Here is a 22424-nt window from a genome sequence, read left to right as displayed (position 1 = left end):
AAGCCAAAATACTAACACTTCTTTTACTTCTAGCATTTCTTTCATTGACATTACACATTTCAGTACAGAAAATTTTGACAGTTGAAGAGGCATCAAATAACCCAAATGGTTGTTCAAAAGCATTGTTTGGAAGCTTCACATTTCCTCTTTGTTCAGAAATAATCCAGAGTCAGTAGTCCATACATGGCTTCACATCACTTAGAGCTTTGCTGTCTTCTAAAAAATGTATCGTTTTATGGTTTAAAAAAAAAAAAAAAGCGTAGAGAAGGATTAGCTCCAAAGCCGTGCTTTGATGGTAAGGTTTTGAAAGAGCACCACTTCCTAGCTAACTCTCTCTTCTGCGCAACACAGCGCCCTGGTGTCCCTTGGGCAGAGTCAATGTCTTATATTGCAGATACTGCATGTTATGGTTTATATCTGGATGTCCTCCCAAAGCCTCATGTGCTCATATGTGGGATTGGGGGAAGTGACTGGATCATACGTGTGGTACTCATCACTGGATTGGTCCACTGATGGGTTTACAGCTAAGTGGGAAGTGGGCCACTGGGGGTGTGACCTGAAGGATCTATCTTTTTCCCTCTTCTTTTGATGTCCCTTTGCTCTCTGCTGCCATCCCATGAGTTGTTTCCTCTCTGTCAGGCCCCTCTGTCTTGCCATCCTGCCTTGGAGCCCATAATGGACTAAAACCTCTACCAACTGTGAGACAACGTAAACCACTCCTTCCTTAAATTGTGAGCTTTGACTATTTTGTCCTAGCAATGAAGCAAGTAACGGAAACACTACACTACACCATTTGCACATTGTCTGTATCTTTCATAATAATATTGGCATAAAAATTCAATTTCCTTATTTCTTTAATCATGCAGCAAGGTAGCGTGGGGTAGTAAACTAGCTCTACTAAAACCATCTTGAATTTGTAGTTTGCCAATTTTTATAGCAAAAATTCTACCACCATGGCCTGGTTCAAATGATTAAGATTTACCTTGGTTCAACAACCAGCTCATGAAATTCTTGCCTTTTGAATAATTATCTCTGTCTCTCCTAAGAACCTTAAAAAGCACTTAGTTCAGAGTTCTGTTTCTACTTGAATGTCTCAGTGTTTCTCTATCTTGACTCTATGGCTCAATGGCTCATTCTCTCTCTCTCTCTCTCTCTCTCTCTCTTCCTTTTATTCTCTCCTTTTCCTCTCTCATTCTTTCTCTTTCCATCTCTTACATAGTGGCGTGGTATCAGTTTTGCTCATAAGCATCTGCTATTTTCTGTTAATACATTAGTATTTCCTCCCTATTTATCCTGTTTCCCTTTTAACTAACCTGTCTACTTCATACAGGAATAACTGCTGGCTACACTTTTGTATTCACATAGTTTATGTAAAATAGATACATATTATTGAACGAATTGGAAATATCTATGAATTAGAGATAATTTCGTGTCTGTGAAACTAAAGATTTGCAATAAAATCTTAGTGACTAATTTCAATATAAAAGCAAACTGTAGTTTGATTTGGCAGAAGTTAAAATGATCAAAGGAGAAGCACAATCTCTTCTGAACTATAATTCTTTCCTGCTCTTTGAGTAGACACAAACCTCCCTGAAATTTCTTTTCTTATCTTCAAATTAAACCGGACTCTTTTCTTCTATTCTTTCCTCTTGTAACCCATCGACAATGTATAGAGATGGGTGTTTTCTATTCCTTTCTCTCTGTACTCAGAACCTTGGGAGAGACATTTAGTGGGACTCCAACTATGGGAGAGTTTAATGAAAAATGCCAGCTCCCTAAAGGCCCAGCTCTGGCATTTTCTAGCCTCTGAGAAGTTCACAGGATCACAGCCTGTCTCCACGGCACACTGCTTTTTAATATGCAATTGCACATCAGCTTTTTTGCAAAGGCTCAAAGAGAAGAAACATATTTTTGAAACTATTGAAAGAGCCTTTGTAAAACTGAAATTAAATCCTTTCTTTCTATTTTGATCTTAGCCATAGTTCCAAAGCAAGGCGTGAAAGAAGGGATTAATCTGAAATTTGGGCTGCCTTAGAAATGTAAAGGTCCTTAGGCTGTGTGTCTCCAAATGACCTGCACTATTTTAATCCAGTGTAATTTATTTGGTTGTGGCTGAAAGACAGAATGGCCTTTAAATCCTCTTCCAACATTTCTACCCAGGCAACACTGCTCCGTTGCTTTCCATCTCTCTTATCTGCAGATGCCAGGTGACAAGGTAAGGAAAGAAGCTGGGGGGTGATTGCCTTTTCTGTAATAAGTGTGACTTCTGTATGTGATGCCACTTGTCATTGTTTTCCTTTCCCCTCTACTTAGCTATGACAAGAAAGTGAGCTCCTGGTCCGCTGGGCACACAGCCCAGCATGTCCATATTACTACCTTAACTGTGCATATTCTGTCAGAAGCTACAATCTTCCCCCACCCTCTACCCCCGCACCATGGGGAGCTTACACTTGTTTACCCTGATTTCTTCCTACCTGGTAAGGGAAAAATAAACTACGAAATAAAATTAAAGCAAATGTCATTAAAAAGTATGATCTGAGAAGATAAAACATTTGCTTAAAATTGGGTAAAACTGCAAAAATTATAATGAAACATTAAATTTTTTTGTGTTCTATCCATGTATTGATATATGCTGATGTTTTGTAAACATGAGCAGAAGTAAACTAGACTATAGAAAATGAGTGTATGATAAATTTATCTATATTTTCCAATCCCAGTGAACCACAGATATGGAAATTAAGTACAGTTATGAGAACTTTTATATTTAATTGAATGATAGACTCTGTTTGAATGAGTATGTATGTAAAATATTTTATTATTTTTTCCATCCTCTACTCACCCTCCAGCATCTATCCCATATGGAAAATGACGTGAGCTCTTGGTATACTGCTCAACAGATAAAAAATTGTGATGATGGAAAAGTAGGCTCTTGTGGTCCAGAGGTCCCTTAGTTGTGTCTCTGAGCCACGCCTTAGTGACAGGGACACTTCACACGTCTGAAGTAGGGTACAGTGCTGGGACTGAATGTAAGATAAAACTGAAGAATTTGGAAATTGATCACTTAATAAAAAACAAGCACATCCTGGCTTGTTAATACCACCATATCTAAACTAGAAAAAAAATTTTACTTTTTCATGTACATTGACCAGCATAGCCACTCTGTTTTGTGATAAAGCCTTATATCTTTTCAGAAAGCACTTGGAAAGTTTCAGACCACCTGTGGTCCTTTCCTTGATAATTATTAATATAAATTATCATCTATATACAAACTGAAGACCGTATTAATGGAAATATCTTTTACAGCTTAAAACCAGAGAAAACTTCAGCTGCATGACTTTTGAGAATCAGTGCCTAAATGCAAGTTGCAAAAACTTAGGATGTAAAACCAGAGATGATGGTGAATGCCTGTAACCCCAGGTACTGTAGAGGCTGAGTCAGGAGCATTATGAATTTGAGGGAGGCCAGACAATTTAGACCTTGCCTCAAAAACAAAGAAAGAAACAAAAGATTGTATTCTAAATTTATAAGTCACCTCAATGAACACTGTTACTGTCCAAGAGAACATTTTAGTTCAGAGAGGTAAAGTGATATTTCTAAAAGCAGAAAGCCAAGAGAACACAAAAGAGCTTGGCGCCGGACACCTGTCCGAATCCAGAGGATTCGGTTTGAATGCTTGTTGCCTTTTTGCTAGTAGTGACGTAGAGCAAGTTTATGGGAAGAATGGATCTCACCCTCTATGGGCAGGACTGAAATCTACTTTAACATACAAATAATATTTGAGGAACTAGATTTATAACAGACAGGAGGCAGCCATTGTTCTAAAACTAGGAAAGTTTATCTGGTAGAAAAAACGAGGTAGCCATTTAGCCTGATAATCTGAAGATCTGATATCAGAATCTTTGATTTTATAGCCTGAGTGTTTTTTTTTTCTCTCCATGATTTCCCTGTACCAAAGATATACATAATATGGCATGATAAATCAAAGGATTGTGATGTTCATTTTTATTCAAATTTTTCATCAAATTGAATCTCAACTTAATTGTTATTTATTAGCTGATATTTAAGCATATCTCTGTTTTAGAATAGCTCAGACAATCAAGCAGCACAGAAATTGCCTTCATCCTATGATCTAAATCATCATTTTTGTTACACATTACTTGGTCTTCTCTATTCCCATAAATTGCTTTAATGAATAGTGATGTGTTCACTTAACGAGGCACAGTACTGTCTTTGAAGGTTATTTGAAATGTGTAGCTTTGTTTGCCGGTGTACTGAATTCTTCCATATGACTTCTCCAAATAATTTTATGCCTCTGGGTTGTTTCTTCTGTTATTACTGTCAGTAGGCTCTCTGCCTTCCAGTAATCCATATTTTATTCTTTGCTCTCATTTTTTTTTCCCTTTTTTCCTCCCCTTTAGCTGTCTTTGTAGTTTTACTGTCTTCATAAATTTGTATAATGGGCATTGATTTACAAAAAATTAAGAAACAGCTTTTACATTGTCTGATATCTTTGATTCACAGCATCTCTGCTGAACACTTGTAGGCTAGGTGAGTTCTGAGTATAAAGTGGTAGAAAACACTTGGCAGCATTTCCTTCTAGAAGTTACAGTCCAAGGAAAGAGAGCCACATTATTAAAGAATCACAAGTAATAAATGAAAATCACAACTCACTCAATGAAATGAAAAATCACTCAAAGGGAGTTGTATGTATGAGACTAAAAGGATTTAACCTAATTACACAAGAGTGTTTGAGTATTGAGCTAAGATCAAAAGAATGACTAAAAATATATCAGCAAAGAAGAGAGAAGATATACCAAAGCCCTATAGAGAGGGCAGTGGCAAGGGAAGGAATTTTCAAGGTGTGCATCAAAAATCAAAGGAAGTCAGTGTGACTGAGGTCAGTAAATGAGAGAAAAGTATGGTAGATAACTAGTTTGAAGACATAGTCATCTGACTAGGACTTTGTAAACCATTTGAATTTATAGCTCAGAGATGGAGTACAATTCTGGAGGACTAAATACCAAAATTTTACCTTAGATACACAACGTTATCCTATCCAATGACTGCTTGCTTTTGTAGCAGTGCTAAAACTCCAACACATCATCACTGAAACTTAAAATGTGCAAGACTCAGATGTATGGGTTTCTTAGTCCAGCAAGTCTTAGTGTTTATATCCTAGGTGAGTGTAGCTATAGCAAGCAGGTAGGATTACATTCTTTTAAAAATTTACTTCTTGAATTAAAGTACATATGGATGTAATGGGTCATAAATACCATATTACTGGTTGTTGAAGTTGCTTATACTTTTCACCTATGCAGTGATAAGTGTCATGGAATTTAAGGTTTATAAATTTATGGAGCTAGGGTCACAGCTTCAAATAACTTCAAACAACAGCACCTAAAAGAGTTGTCATATATTTACATTTCTCTCCTACACTGGCTAGTGAACATCTTATATACATGTTTTTCAGTATCTTAGTTACTTGCCCATCTCAGAGAAACAATACTGACACCTGTAACTTAAAAGAGGAGAGGTTTATTTTGGCTCATAGTTCAAGAAGTTATAGTCCATAGTTGACTGGCTTGGATGTTCACTGGCTTCCACCATGGAAGGGCCTGCTGTGGAAGAATGGGGCTCAGAATTTAGTGTCAGGAAGCAGAGACAAGGGAGAAGCTGGGGAGGGAGATAAACCCTTCCAGGCCACGCCCTTAGTGACTGCCTCCTCCAATCAGGCCCGACCTCCTAGCAGCACACTCAGTTATAGCACCAGCATAGGGCAATGATCTAGTCACTTTCTTAAAGCTCCACCTTTGAGGTCTGTGGGAGACAACTCCAGTGACTCTCATTGAATCCAAAACAATTACTGTGACTTTGATTTCTTAGAGACTCATTTCCTTATATTGATATGTAAAAGGCTGGCTAGGGTATTTCCTTAGCTCCTCAATTGCCTCTGAATATTGCAAATAAGGCTAGCCAAGGTGCTAATATGCAAAATCTATAATTATCAGACGGTGCTGTTTCCTTGAACAGTGTTCTCCACAATACAGGTTTGAGCATGGGAGATGTTAGAGCAAATCGCTTGGGGGAATGTCAGCTGCCTATGAGCCTCAAGATAAGAGGCTATGACTCCCCAGAGAACAAGAGTATGCATATCAGAAATGGAAACCATAGCCCCCCCCCCCAACAATTCCACTGTTAACTTAATTGGATTATGTAAATTGATCCTTCTGCATATCTTTATCTCTGCAATTTACAGAGATACCAATCTTGCACCTGGCCAGACAGTTCAAGTCACTCACATAATTCCCTCCATCCTCACTGTCACACATCCTTGAGCCATCCCTCTTCTTCACAAGATAATAAATGCTGGGAGAGACCTAGGATCCAGGCCTTTGTCCACATGTTCTCATGAGGATTGGATTTAGGACCCCTTGGCTGCCCTTAACTTGGAAAAATGTCTTGGTGTTTTTACTCTCGCCATGGGTTGCATTGGTGGTGGTAGATTGGAATTATCTTGCTAGGATTCCAATGACCTCTCAATGTGATTACAAATATAACCTTTTGGGTTGTGAGGAAAACTAGAAAAAGGATTACAATACTTGGATGACTGAACTCGATATTTGGGTTTACAATAAGGTCTTTGGGATACATTCTATATCTAATCCTAATGTAGAGTCACATTAATCTCAGTTTCTTCTTAAATATTGTAGAACTTCTGAATTCTGTAATTTAAAAATTGAAACAGATCCCTATAGGTCATTTAGTTTTTCTCCTAGAAGTGTCATGCCTGTATATATGGAGTGTGCTCTCTCTTGCAATAAACATCCCTGGAGAAATATTTTCTCTGAGATGCATGTGTGGCATTGCAAAATTATTATAAATTTCTATCCCCAAACATTGCTTGTATTTTCCATCTACCAAAACATTATCCTTTACCTTCTTGCTTGTGTTATCATATCATCAAGGATGTTGTAGGTAAGTTTAGGGAAATTCTACACAAGTGCAATATTTTATGTAAGAATGACTGAAGTCTTAGCTGGAATGCAGCCACATTAAGAAATACTTTGGTCATGAATCTTTCTGTTTGCAAACAATTCCCTTCAAAAACAAAAGTGTTCAGTCATATTTTGCTTCCATCTGCAAACTCCACATCAGATGACAAACATGAACACAGCCATCCACCTCATGCAAACAGAAATGAAGTCATATTCCCCGAAATTGTAAAACAAATTGTAAACTGAAGTACCCCTGTATTAAGGAAAATAAAAATAAAATATCCAGGAAGCCCTGAGATATGGGATAAGTGCCTAGATTTAATTTATGCACAGGCCTCGATTATGAAAGTAAAAGGAACACATGTGGGGGAAAATGAGATGATAATTACACTGTAAAGAACATTTGCAGTGTTGAAAAGTCAGGTTGGAGACAACAGAAAGTATCTTACTACATCTAAAAGGAAAGGCTGTCACTCCAAACATGAAGTTTTGCTCACAAGAGAAGCAATCCTATGCTCCTGGGAGGGTTAAGCACTGATAAGTTAGTGTATTAACAAAAAACAATTTCAAAGGAAACTGCTGTTTTATTCTTTTTGTCAGGTTTTTATATTTAGATATACTACTATGCAGTCCTTAGAAACTCACTGAGAATACAGTAACTGCCTAAGAATTTTTAACACTGCAAAAATGTCTTATATTTTCATCTTGTTACAGAAACACTCTTTTGGACAATGCAACCTGGCTTGCCCTTTCCTAGGAAATGGACAGCCAACAGTTATCTTTGGCTTTCTTGATGGAACCTCCTCATCAAAGGATGACATGCTGATCTTTAGAGGAGTGGGGTCCATTCTGTGCACAACTTACTTGAAAATCTGCATATATAAACAAACAATTAGATACATGTCTTAGGAGCATCCAGATTGTCTCTAATGCTGCTCAATTCTTCTGAAAGGATGTGCTACAGGAGCCAGTCGTAGCCTTCAAGCCCAGATCTGCTATGGAAATAGTAGCAAGCAGTGGATGATGATGGGAAATTAAGTGATACATTGTGTGATACAACAATTATTGGTGTGGAAGTTCAGAGCAGTGAGGCAATGGTGCAATTGCAGCTGAAAGGCATGACATGTTAAAAATGTAGCAAGTGCAATCTACAGTGAAGTCCTTCACCGAACCTTCTTTAAATCATTGCTGTTAATCTCACTGTGGCTTCTTGAGGTGGACACTAGCACTGGATCCATTTCATAAAGGTGGAAACTAAAGCCCAGACAGTTTAAGTGACCGGAGGTATGGTACTAAGTAGCAGAACCCAGGCTAGGCAGTGTGATCTAACAAAAAACATATCCGTGGTTCACCTGGCTAGAATGCACATCAGTCAGAAAATTGTTATCTCATCCTGCCCAAGCCTGGACCAGTATAGCAAATGAGCTGAAATGTGTTGCAGCCTAAATATAATGCTTGAAGGTCTATATTTAGTTATACTAAACTTTAGATTTCATTTGCCTGCACTGTTTTTTTAAGAAAATAACTTTAAAAATAGAAAACTTTGTTCAAAAGGAATTCTTGGTCTTTTGCAATAAGTAATGAGCTAAAATATTTAACATAACTTGGTGGTATCACTCACCCAAAATAGTTAGGGTGAGAACTGTTTTAGATTTCGGTTTTTCAGCTTTTGGATATTTGTGTAGACTTTCCTGGTTGTACATCCCTAATCCAAAAAAGGAAAATCTAAAAGACTCTGGACTCTAAAATTTGAGTTGCCATGCTAGTACTGAAAAGCTTCATATTTTGAAACAGTTTGGACTTTCTGATTGTGGTGTTCACGTATAACACTAACAAGGTTAAACACCACAAAAACAAAACAAACAAAACAAAAACAGAATAGGCAACCTGAGCTCCTAGCTGATGAAGTTGCTGACATTTAAGAGCTGTCAGCGAGCCTCAGCCAATGGAAGTACAGAGAGCTCTAGGGAAGAAGCCAGGTATATAGCACGCGTCCTCACAGCAGCACCACAGATGCTTCCATACCAGTGCCTTTGCTTTGAATGCGACCTTTGACTTTGCACCGATGTAGAATTTTTCAATTCTGTTTGTCGAACTTGATGGCACACATTATGTCTTTGGATATGATGTTAGAGGCTGTGCCAGGCGCTCTCAATTTTTGCCTAGTCCAGGAGAGTACTAAGAGATGTGTCACACTTTTTTCTAGGGAAATATATCCCTTAAATAAGCTACGGGGGAAATTCCTTAGAACAAAGCCCTTTCCTCAATTATGCAGTGTGGCCTTTTAACCTCCACGTAGGCCCATGCCTGACATTCAGTACCTTATTTAGGGGAAGTATCGAGGGATCAGGTTTTCATTATCTAATAAAGATAGCATTTTTTTTTTTTTTTTGTCTTTTTTCCTTTTTATCGGTACCAGGGATCAAACTCACGACTCCCTGCTTGCAAGACAGGCGCTTATGCCGCTGAGCTAAATCCCACAAAGATAGTATTTTTGATAGTAGCATAGTACCAAATGCAATAAGGAACAAGTGGTAAGGAGCAACGGGACATGAGGTAATTTCCCTCTCTTACATTTAAAGCTGGCTACCGGAGCTAAGCTCAAACACTCTTGCAGTTACTACTCTTAAAACCAAGGATCAACTATTCAGTCAGTAACATGTATTTGTTTAAGACTCTTTCTCTTAATGGTGTCTTTTCATGATGGAAACAGCTATTTTAAAAAGATCACAAACTTCATTTCAATATCAAAGTCATTATTGAAGTAGGATGTTGTAAGTGCCAACAATTTCTTGATCTTTGTCTTTAGTTTCATGTCTATATTTCAGAAACAAAATCTCCTACAATTAAACATTGTTATTTATAATGTATGATATAAAATATTCTGATGAAGGGAAGGTCTCTGATTGAACAAAGTAAATTGTTTGAGCATCATAATTTATGTAATGTGTATCATATACTAAGTGTCAATGTCTTGGTAAAGTTGTTAAGCCATGCTGTGTTTCTTTTACTCAATTCTGTTACCAGTTACTTTTGTTCTTTATACATTAATACCTTTCTATAAGTGCTGTACTAATGACAAACTCACTGCCTGTCTGGTTTGACTCTTAAATATCTTCCCACTAGTATTAGTTTTCTAAAAGATTGTTTTGGTTATTGATTTTTTAAAAATATCTCTGTAAAGTACTAGTAAGTGAAGACAAATTAACTATAGTTTTTCTTAGATTACATCTTACATTACATTCTAAACAGGATTTTGTTTACACCTTGCTACAAATAACACTATGGAAAAGCTGAGAGAACCATTCTGCACATTTATTGTACCTAGAACTCTACCCTGGGACTATTTTGCTTGACATTTCCTAAAGGTAAAGTGAAAGAAATTCCTCTGTATAATTAGAGGGCCGAGGCATTAGAGTTTCAGCATATGAACTATTTGGGAAGTGTGTATTAGGATGTGGAGAGAAGGCTGGATATCTTTTTCTCTCTCTTTGCCTCCCTTCTTCCCTCCCCACATATACTTGGGCATATCCACATGCATGATTACAAACACTATACAACATATCACCTACTCAGCTACGTATATATTCTAGCAAATCTATTTCAAAAAATGCTTTGTAAAGTGGCAATGCATGACTGAATAATCAGTATTATTATAGAGCTAGCATGCTTTGATTCTAAAAGGTTACTTTTTCTTTAACGTTGCAGTAAACGGCTATATAAAAGAAAACATTATCTCTATTTTACTCATCATTTTTGTATGCTACTTTTCAATAATTTTTAAATTTCAGTTTCTCCCATCTGTTTGTATTTTATAGATATAGAACTTCAGTGGAGTTCATTCTACTTTCTGACTCATTTCTCTGATCTAAAAAACAAACAAAGCCTCCCACACTCCATGGACAAATACTTGGGCTTAAGCATAAGGCAACCATTGCCCAGAAATGAAATATTCAAATTACACTCTGTCTGTTTCTCTCTGATGAATTGATAGATGAGGGTCCACTCAGAGAAATCCCACTGGCGCTTCTGGAACAGTCTCTGGATAGATGTAGCTTAAACCCAGAGAAGGAAATCCAAATGTGTGTTCCAATCTCATATACTGGAACCTGAAGACATCAGCCCTTCCTTTGTAGTAATCAGGCATGAGGGAATGCATTTTGACAACTAGAATATTACTTTTTGGAGGAATGACAAAGGAGTCTGAGTTTTTCACAATCAAGGAACGGATGCAATGTGTGGATAATTCAGGTTGCTGAGCATTGAAGCCTCACTAAAGACCTGTGTGATTCTCATGCAATTATGAGATTAAACTGAGATAAATTGGCACTCACAGTTGTGGCAGGTGGCCCCGCTGTAGCCCGTCTCATCGCAAGTGCATTTGAAGCTGTCCCACGTTTGCGAGCACTTCCCACCATGCTCACAGTGATTGGGCACACATCTGTCAGAAAGAGAGAGACAAACAGAAATAAACCAGCACACAAACGAGATTTAGGAGTGGCCAGATTCCAAGCTGTTTGGGCACTATATCAGCTAATGCCAGCTTGCCTTACTGAGGCAATTAATCCTTGTTAGTTTAAGCAGATTAATATGATTCCTGATGGAAGGTGCCAAGCACAGGAAAGATGATGTATCATGGGTCTGGCATTTCCTATTTTTGAGTAAACAGCAGATACCGACACCCAGATGAGAGATCATTTGTATAACACAGATTCAATTTTTTTTTTTTTAACCCCTAGATGATGACAACTAAGCTTCTGCCTGATGAGTGATAGAAGATAAACCATCTTGGTTCCTATCCTGTTTTCTTCTTTATCAAGGCCAAATCCAAGTTAAAGACATGTAGCATTGAATGTTCCATAAAAATTCCAATTTTTGAAATAATTCAGATGAAAAGCTATGAAATATACTAATACGATCAAGAAAAATTTCTAAATCTTCAAAACACCTCCACCTATATCAAGGTGAGTAATTAAACATGCCTCCTTAAAGAATAGGGAATTTAGGAGAAATAAAACAAATTTCTTCTAAAATCTGGGACTTTCTGTTTACTGGATAGCTAATTGTAACTAATTAACTTAATCTTTCAGAACCTCAGTCATTTTAAACATGGGGTGCTTTTAAAAAATATTTTAATTTAAAATTACATTTAGTTTTAAACCATCACATCAAAACATAACAACTGCACTTATCTGTGTGTGCTATGTGATGTTTTTATATATGTTTGTATTGCATAATGTCTAAATCTAGTTAAACATCTATCTCTTCAAACACATCACTTTCTTATGGTAAAAATATTAAAAATTCTTTCATTTCTTCTAGTTTTTAAAACACACAATGCATAGATATTATCTACAGTCACCCGTCCTCCTATGCAGCATAACACCTGAACTTTCCATTCCTATCTGATGGACCTTGGTGTCCAATGAAACTTCTTTCCATCCTTACTTCCCCACCCTCAAGCCTCTGATAATCCTGTTCTCATTTCACTTTCTGTGAGATCTACTCTCCTAGTTGCTGTCTATGAGCAAGATCTTGAAGTAGTTGACTCTCTCTGCTTTTTATTTCATTTAACGAGAGGCTCTCTAGTTCTACCCATGCGGTTTCCAATGTGTATGATCACTGCATTAGGCTTGGAGACAAAGTTTATGAAATAATTAGGCAGAAAATGGAGGGCCACTAAAGTCAATTACATATATCCGTACCACATCTTCCAGTTCCATAACTTGTGCCCTAGCAATACCAAGTTGAAATTTGTTCTGGAGCATCCTATATTAATGGTGCAAACTCTTTCTCATGTTCCCATTTCCTTGTGTCTTCTTTCAATTCCTCCATCCAACTTTCCCTCTCTAACTTTTCTTGGTTAAAATGCTCACAAATTTTCAAAAGAAAGCATTAGTTGCTATTGGTTTTCACAGAGGCTGTCTAGATTTTATTAGGAAACTATAAAATAAAGAAGTTCACTCAAATTAAAATAGCATAATCCATAATAGTGAGTCATAGGCAATGGATGGAGAGAGAACTATCTTGTGTGAAAATCATTAATCACAATGCCCTAGTTGCTTCCTGCTACAAAATCTGATAGAGCTGGTTTCATCTTTCTGCATTCTCCATCTCCTAGTCTCTATTTACCATCAGCCATGCCAAAAATATGCGGTAGCAGCATACAGGTCAGTGTGACATGCAGCCTGTTGATTCTACATAAGTGTTCCATTCTGCCACAGTTCCTCATAAATTTTACAACCATAACAAGCATTTATTGAACTCCTGCAGTATGTGCAGAATTATGTAGGATAAAAGATGAATAATATGGGATGTATAATTTTTGAAAAGCTTATCACTCAGGAAGGTAGACATATTGTACATGAGAATCGCACAGGCAGGCAGAAATGGAAAGTGGCATAGTTCCTGGACAACATATACTGTGGAATTTCATGTGAGAGCTCTTATGTAGATTTCAGGGATAATTACAAGCTTTTAGATTGAGCTTTATTGAATGAGCAGGGCTGTAGAAGGAGAATATGGGACAGAAAGTTCTGATGGGCTGAAGCATAGTATAAACAAAGGCATGATCTCAGATTATCCTGAGAGATGGAAAATTTTATCCTGTGTTTAACAGACATGAAGATTTTATGTAATTTGGTTTTGGAGAATGAAGGTTACAGAAATGGTCCACATCCATTACCTTATCTATCTACAAGGTAGAAAGAAGTGAGGGTGGAGGGTGAGAGTCCAGCCAAATATAACACCAGAAAGAATCTGATGAATTTTAAAAGCAAAATGAAATGCTACAGAAATTTGCATACTAGGATAGCTTTGAGTAGAGGTTTAATAAAGTTTGGAGCATAAAAGTATACTTGGCTCTTAAAACATGTTGTATAAAGTGTTGAAAAGTGGTACTGGTGGAGCCAGGACAAAAAGTTATGGGAAGGGAGGACAATCGCGTTATATGTGGCCCTTTGTGATCAGGGTCTCTTTCCATAATCACCACACTATGTGGACTCCTAGCCTGGCCACAATAGCAAGTGTTGACATCCAAAAATTGTCATTCTCCACATCCTAAAAGGAAGCCAGGGACTGATGCTCCAAAGTCACAGGAAACTAAAACATGCTTGATACTTAATTTTGACATGTGGTTAATATATGTTTTTGTGTAATCTATTTACTTTTTAAGTGATTGTGGGGTAATATTAGCTCAGCCTAATAGGAAAAGTTATCTACATGAGTTCATTATATCAATTAATTCAGGAGGAGGTCTTGTAGGATAGTACTGAGGAGCAAAGAGGAGCCAAGTTGGAATCTAAATTGCTTTAAATAATGAACCAAGCAGAAAAATCCATATTTTGATGATAAATAGATTGCTGGGTTCTTACACATAGGAGAACCAAATAGCTATTAAGTGAGAACAATCAGATACTTATAAAATTAAGTTTTAGGGATTTCTAAATCCCTGAAAATTGACTACTTTTACTGAGATGGGGTTTCAGTATTTTGTTTTTATTGTTTGTTTCCTTCCATTTATACTTTAAAATTGACTCTTACTCCGATTATTAGCACTCTAATTCATAATGGTGTGAATTTTTATTTCCAAATTAAGTTGGTTCAAAAGTGATTTCTAATCTTAATATCATGCCATCATGTATTTTCGCTGTGATGACCAGTTATTAAGCAAAACAAAACATGCATTAACATAATGTCGCCTTTCTAATCATTTATTTCTTCTCCTGTCTTCCCACAGAATGAATCTTTTGTGTGTAACCCATACACTCTTATCACATTGCTTAGTAATTATTTGTTGAAGCAGCTAACAGGAGACTCCTGTAGTGAGTTGTGTTTATCTTTTGGTTCTTTGCATAAAAAGGTATCTAGCACACAGTCAGAAAATGCCTATTAATGGATTTCGTGAAGACAAGGATGCGTAGAATGCTAGAAAGTTATGCCACCGTGGACTTAATAGTAATTTCAGAAGCAATTTCTCTTTCACTATGTGAAGCACAGATAGATTATTTTCACCTATAATTTCAGTATTAAATCCAGACGCATACTCTTCATGAGCTAATTCTTTTAGTAGGCCAAAGCAAATGGCTAATTTGTTTCCTGCAACCCATGTCCTAGTTTAAAAGTCTGAGTCATAAAAAATATGAAGCAAAATTTTCTGCGTCAGAAGCGCTTGACCGGGCTTGGGGACAGACAGGGCAGAAGCTGGTAGAGAAGCAGCTATGTGTGCAATTACTCCGGGCCCAGACTGCTCCGGAGTCTGAGATTGTTTCTGTCCCAATCATCCTTCTGATTATGACCTTTCAAAATGCTTTAGAATCCAAATGGATTTTTTTTCTAATGAAACTTACTTGTACCGTAAAGCCATGAGGTGAACAAAAGCTGTATTTTGAAAATTTGAATATACAACAATGACTTAGCATATGATGAATCAGCAGAGACCTCAGGGCTATTTGACTGGACCCAGAAATTCAGCTGAGGGTTACTGGGTGGCAACTGCAGCTTTATTTCACCCATACCATTTTTTAAATTGTTGTTCTTGATTTCTATTACAAAGCATGCAGAAAATCAGAATTAGCAGGCATAAGAAATTGGAAATGATACCCAATTTGACTGTAGCACTCATAATTTATAGATACTAATTACAATGAAAGACAGCAGGAAAAAAATCTAATTTCAAATCGGAAGAAAATGTTAGTCTGACAGTATAAGTGAACACACTGGCAATCTTTAAAGAACTTTGAAGGTTTTCTTTCTTTTCCCTTTACAATGTTTAAAAGTTAAAGTCAGCTGACAGTGTAGATTGGTGATAGAGTGCTTTTGTAAGGCCCTGTTTTCAAACCCTACTGCTGAAAAAAAAGTTAAATGGTACTTTTAAATAAAATTCAATAAAATATGCTGATATGAGAGCAGTTTCCAATTAACAATGAAAACAGTGGAGTGTTTATGAGAATTCACTTGCTATCATTTATCTGCCCCTAACACTCAAAAACAGTATTTCTCAAATTTTTATGTGCACAAAAATCACTTAAAAGTCTTGTTGAAAGGAAATCTGTGGTTATTGGAGTCTGGGTGGGATCTGAGCATCTGAAAGTCTAAAAGTCCTCAGGGGATGCTCATGTTACTGGTAGGAGGACCACGGGTAACAGGAATGTGTGAGGGCCACACAGTTCTTAACAGAGGGTCTTGTGCAGAATGAAGACATGAGGAAGAGAAGACATTCCAAAAAGGACCAAGCACGAGGGAAGGGGACACATATATGCTATCCAATATAGCAAGAAAAAGTTCAATCTGTTTAGTCTTTTTTATGACTATTTTTTTCATAGTCCCATACTGCTGTATAAAGACTGAGGGAAATAAATGATGAATGTTTATTTAAAAAATTATTTCAGTAAAGAACACATTGCCATTAATTCCCATCAAAATACTCCCCTCTGTCCACACACATGTATCCTTATAGTCTTGCCAATTTCTGAAGGAGTTCTACAAGCCTTCTTTTGTGAGTGTCATTACAAGGTGTGATTTTAAAAAATACAGTCAATTTGCCAAGTTATAGTCCACAAAAAGGCAGCCCGTGAAGGTATTAAGGTTTATCCTCGCCAACCTGACTTGCCAGATTGGGCACTGTGTGTCTTTAAACTCTTCCTCAAATGAAAAATGACCATGGAAAGTAGACACTTTGGATTGATTTAGGATGTCTGGGCAGTGCAACTAAAGCTATTTACCAAAGAGGACTTTCTGAACTGCTCCCCAAGGTGGTAAGAATGATGGGGTTAGTGTATTCAAAGCAAGGGTAGTGTTATGAGGGGGATTCATGGCAATGTATATTTTTACTGTAATTCTTTTTAAATTCAGTATTCTTCAGTCATACTGTCTATGAGCTACATAGAGTGACATCTAATAATGGCTTACTCTTTCTTACCAAATATATTGAAGCAAACCATACTGTAGATTCATGTAGTTCACAGAATATGGTCAGTTCATATAAAAGCAATTTTGTTTCACCTTAGCCTGAAGTTTAGTGTTTTCAGTCAGCCAGGGTTTACCCTGCTTAAATTTCATATAGGTACCAGAGCAAGGATAGCTAATAGTTTTTAAATTAATGCAGATTTTATACCTGGATATTAAATATGCCTTGATCTAAACTTTAGAAAGGAAAATACAGCTCTAGATTACTGATAAATTGTTATGTGCACAACTGTAAAATTATCTTAAATGATTTATAAGTTACTGTCTCAGTAACTAGATTTATGATTTTTCCCTTCGTATCACATCAAATTTTATTTTTGCTTCTTAGGATATGAAACTCATTTAGAATACTCGCATCTTTAAATGATATTTTTCATTCTCTTGGCCCTCAGAGCTATTTCTGTAATCACAGTGGAGCTTTTATCTACATTGCCTTCCATATTGATTGCAACAATATTTTAGTACTTTTATTCTGATACTAATTAGATTTCTATTTTATCTGAAGGTATATTTTTTGTGCAGTAGATGCTGCCTCATATTTCTCTTGCTCAAATGAAAATTACATAAAGAAGTAATCATAATTCTGTAGATTAATTTAATATTTCATCACCACATAATATAATATCATAGAAATATTAATGCTATATTGATGGTGCTCCTTCAGCAAGCATTTATTTATGGAAATACTTAAATGCAGAGATATTTATCATACCTACTACATTATACCCAAACTTTGCATTAAAAATAATCCAGTATCTTCTATCCACATCTATTCAGCAATTACACATTTCCATATTGTGTATAATAATCATTACTTTAGGTTTCACAGCATAAGCCTCTTACCTTGAGTTTTCTGCTTCATACATAATTTTTATTACAGTAAAACAGAGATCACTTTATCTTACTTTGTTAATTTACTTAAAGTTGTACTTCTACAATATATCCTCCATCTTTTTATGAGTAAAAGATCTTTAAGGAAGTTGTGTGCTCACAGAAGATAAATGCTTATAGAAGAATCTGTAACATCACTAATCCTTTCACCTGTCCCCCAGTTAAACTGTATTGAGCTTAAATAAATAACCAAGTTCTTTTTAATCAGTGTGTCTCTGCTCCAGGCAAGATACTGACAATAACCTCTGGAGAAGCAAAGAAAAAGGCAAGTTTTGCTTCCAGAGACTATATTTATTTGGGAAATTTACTTAGAAGTTAGATTTTTATATATGCCTGATATTTACAGCACTGGTATGGAATTAAGGTGATCTGCATTGCTGTAGGGTTATGGAAAAGCCCGTATTTGTGCGACCTGAGAACCTGGTCCGGTGTCCCGCCTCTTCTTGTTGTCATATGAGATCACCTATTTTCAAGAGACAAAAAGGAAAGAGCAATCCTTCTGAACAAAGCAATTAAGCTATTTTGTGTTGCTTCTTTAAATCTACAATCTCCTTTGATGTAGATCCACCAGCTGAAGATAATGTTTCCCAGACTTGCTCTAAGTTAGGGGACCCTGTGTCTAAGTTCAAGGCAATGCAAGTGTTATATGCACTGTCTGGATTTAGTCTGAAAGGGAAGGTGCCTGCGCTGTTTCTCCTTTTTCTTTCCTCCCAATCTCTTTTTGAAATGAACCTGCAGCCACAGCCCAACACAAGATTTTGGCAAAGTAAAGTAGGTAAGGAGTCTGAGTTCTAGGTAGAATCCACCCTGGGCCACCAACACAAATATTTTCATCAGAAAATAAGTAAACTCCCAATATGGATAAAAATAATGCAGAGTTTTTGTTATAGCCAGAAATATATACTACCCAAAATAGAACTGTAGCTTCTTCATCCTGACACTGTTACATCTGTGTTACTACAACACAAAACCATTGATTTTTTAGTGTTATATAGTAAGACATTTTGTGTTGTCTTGCATTATTTGCAAATGAAAACACTGACACTAATGGTTATTACCTTTATGAACAAGGGATTGAGTTCAGATTATAGAGATTTATATTTATTATGATTTATTTTATTATGACATTAGGAATTTGCTTGGGGAGTACTGCTTTGTTTATTCATTTAGTATATATTTATTAACTGCCTTCAGTAATGAACCATGCCATTTGATTAAGCCCTTATATTTAGAAGTAGAATTGTAATAAATGATATTTGTGGGAAATTGTATACTAACGTGTAGACCTCTCCACAAAAGTGTGTGAACTTGACTCATAAGAAAAATAGTCAGACCATATGACAAATTCTTGGTGGAGCTGTATTATCATACCCCTAACAGAAATGTTTTAATTAATTGTGATAGAGAGTAGATTGTTGGAGAGCCATGGAGAAAAACTGATGGGTCTTAATTAAATAAAGGTACTTGATATACACATAGTTTAGGATTCGAAGGAATGAATGATGTGCAATATAACGTAGAAAGGGGACATTGAAGACAAGCCCAATAAACAGTTAGTTTAAAGCTCCATGGAAAAGATTGCGGAAGTCTGGACTAGAATGAGACTGCATAGAAGCCCAGGGCTAAAAGCAGTTGCAGTCTTAATTTGTTATTTGTAGACAAATTTAAAACACCTTAGATACTTGTGTTTAGCACCTACTGATAGCCAGTTCCATTTTTCAGTAGAGGGTAACACTTTTCATATGTAACAAACAAATGTCAAACTTCCAATCTCTAGATTCCTTTTCCTCATTTTTATTCTTTATTTATTTTTTTTTTTTTTACTTTATGTTTGGGTCATAAAAGGGTTATATCCATTGAGGATAGCTGGTATGCGTACACAGTGTATCTTACATCTTTTCATGGTCTGTTCCCTCTTTCCCACTCCACATCCTCCAACTCTTATTCACTTCCCGTTTGCAAAAGATCTATCTCGCTTTTATTAATCTTTCACTTGTATTTTTAATTTGAATTACTCAACTGAGGGAAATCATATGACATTTAAACTTGTATATCTGATAGATTTCACTTAACATTATGTGTTCAAGGTTATCTCTTTCCCCACAATTGTACTAAATTCATACTTCTGTATAGCTGAGTACTCTCCCATTAAATATAGCTTCCACATCATTTTGTTATTTGTAAATATTTGTGACATAGAATAATGATGTTCTTTTCGGGGGAATTCATATGTGCATATAGAATATCTTCACCATTTTCATTTTATTTTTTCTTGTCTCCCGTGTCCTCTTCCCCATCTGTAAGGTGCTGCTCTCCAGTTTCCTGTGTTCTCTTATTTATTTATGTTTTATGTTTTATGTTATTAAGATTGATATCAGTTTCATCACCTTTAGTGGAAGGGGTGACAACAAAAAATAAATGCAGGAAATACTGTGTCAGAAAGAGAAAGTACCTGACATGAAACTCTTAAGATTATAAGGTGGGTTACACCCACCTTAAGTGTCAGATTATAATCACAGGCTCTTCTCCATGGTTCTCCAACAAATCACATGACTACTTTTTATTTTGCTACCAGTTGCTGGTAGTTGACTACTAATCATATAAGTAAATTGGGAAAATTTGGGGGGCTATGCATAAATTAGAAGAGAAAGAGTAACAAGGAGACTATAGGTGGAAAGGAAGAAAGTGAGAGATGAGACAACATAAAAGAATCCAGGCACCTGTATCTCTCTTGTTGGGGCAACTCAAGTACAAACATAACAAAGGGAGAATTAGAAATGTCTTGATGAATTCAATAATTTATACAGAAAAATAAACACAAAAGCCTGGAACATAATGGAATTGAAGTATAACAAAATAAAATTATTCTTAGTAGATAAAAAACACTTAATACGTCTGTAGCAAATATAAACCAACACTGGTATATTAACAGAAATATAGCATGGCACAGAGGAGCCAGCTGAGAAAGAGGAATTGTAAGTTTGAAGCCAACATGGAAAAATTAGCAAGACCTCGACTCAAAGTACAAAAAACAGAAAGGACTGGGCATTTAGCTCAGTATGAAGGTCCTGGATTCATATTTTAGTATCGTGAGAGCAGGGGTGGGGTGGAGGGCTAGATCAGTGAAATAAAATTAAAAATCTTGAAATAAATTTGAGTTCATGAATTAAATATCTTAGTGGCATAGTTTCAGTGATTGATTACTTAATAAACAATGAAAGGCAACCAGCTACCCATTTGAGAAGAAGAGTGCCTCCCTTACTTCATTTACCAAGATAAGTTATAATTATAGGAAAGATTTAAACATTATGAAGAAATAAATAAAAATATACTGGAATACTTTTCTAATCGACTGATATGGACGGTAGTTAAAAAGAAGACACAAAATTCTGGAGCCATAATCTTCCAGCTTGATTAGTAAATTTGAGTGCTTAAAATATTTTTAAAATTCTTCTGTGTAATCAAATCTGAAGACCAGTGGCAAACTGGGAAACCATCTATAATATTGCAAACAAAGGACTAATTTCTTTACATGTTCAGGAATACTTACTCAATAGAAATAATCACATTGACCTTCTCCATTCCTGATACATGTAGAGGAAACATTCCTAAAGTTCATTTGGAACAAAAGAAACCTCGAATAGCAAAGGCCATCAAGGGCAACAAAGACAAGGCAGGAGGCATCAAAATCCCTCACTTGAAATTATACTACTACAAAGCTGCTGTGATCAAATCAGCATGGTCCAAGCAAAAACAGAATAAAACAAAACAAAAAGCAAACAAGCAAACAGAAAACATATCTGAAGATAAGTGGAACAGATTAGAAGATGTAGACACAATCACAAACACTGGGCCACCTTATCTTTGACAGAAGGGCCAAATTGTTCATTGGAAGAAGGAGAGCCTCTTTAATAAATGGTGCTGGAAAAACTGGCTTTCCATAGGCCGAAGACTAATACTAAACACATGCCTATCACCATGCACTAATATAAAACCAAAATGAACTAAAGAACTAAATATTAAAACTGAAACACTAAATCTCTAGAAGCAAAGGTAGGCAGAAATCTTGAAGACACAGGGGTAGGCTGAAAGTTCATACATAAAACCCAAACTGCAAGGGAGTACTTCAAAGAATCACCTGGGACCTCATCTTATTCCAAAGTTTTTTGCACATCAAAAGAAATAACAGAGTGAAAAGACAACCCACATGGGAAAAAATTTTATCCAACTATTCTTCAGACAAAGGACTTCTATCTAAAATATATAAAGAATTGAAAAAAATCTGGCCCTCCAAAGTCAAAGACCTAATCCAAAAATGAGTATCTAAGATCAATATGCACTTCTCAGATGAAGAAATAAAAATGGAGAAGAAATAAAAATGGCAAATAAATACATGAAAAAATGTTCAACATCACTGGTCATTCGAGAAATGCAAATTAAAACAACACTGAGATTCCATCTCACACAGGAAAGAAAGGCTATCATCAAGGAACAATACAAATGCTCATCAACCATGGAATGGATTTATAAAAATGTATTTTTTTGTACCATGGAGTACCACTCAGCTATAAG

At 36.2% G+C, this 22424-nt stretch overlaps 1 protein-coding gene across 1 annotated transcript in view; it reads right to left on the bottom strand.

Moving 5' to 3' along the window:
• Nucleotides 1-22424, bottom strand: part of Cntnap2 (contactin associated protein 2) — a 1917858-nt gene that overhangs the window by 769761 nt on the left and 1125673 nt on the right. The window contains exon 11 of the mRNA XM_063250667.1: nucleotides 11330-11436. Within this exon, the coding sequence (XP_063106737.1) occupies nucleotides 11330-11436 (107 nt within the window). The remainder of the gene's footprint in view (nucleotides 1-11329; nucleotides 11437-22424) is intronic.

The sequence above is a fragment of the Cavia porcellus genome, unplaced genomic scaffold (assembly GCF_034190915.1).
Source record: "Cavia porcellus strain 051 isolate PalLab524CR breed Dunkin Hartley unplaced genomic scaffold, mCavPor4.1 scaffold_6, whole genome shotgun sequence".
In the NCBI taxonomy this organism is placed as follows: Eukaryota; Metazoa; Chordata; class Mammalia; order Rodentia; family Caviidae; genus Cavia; species Cavia porcellus.
Note: the sequence above shows the minus strand (reverse complement) of the source record. Positions and strands in the feature narration are given on the sequence as shown.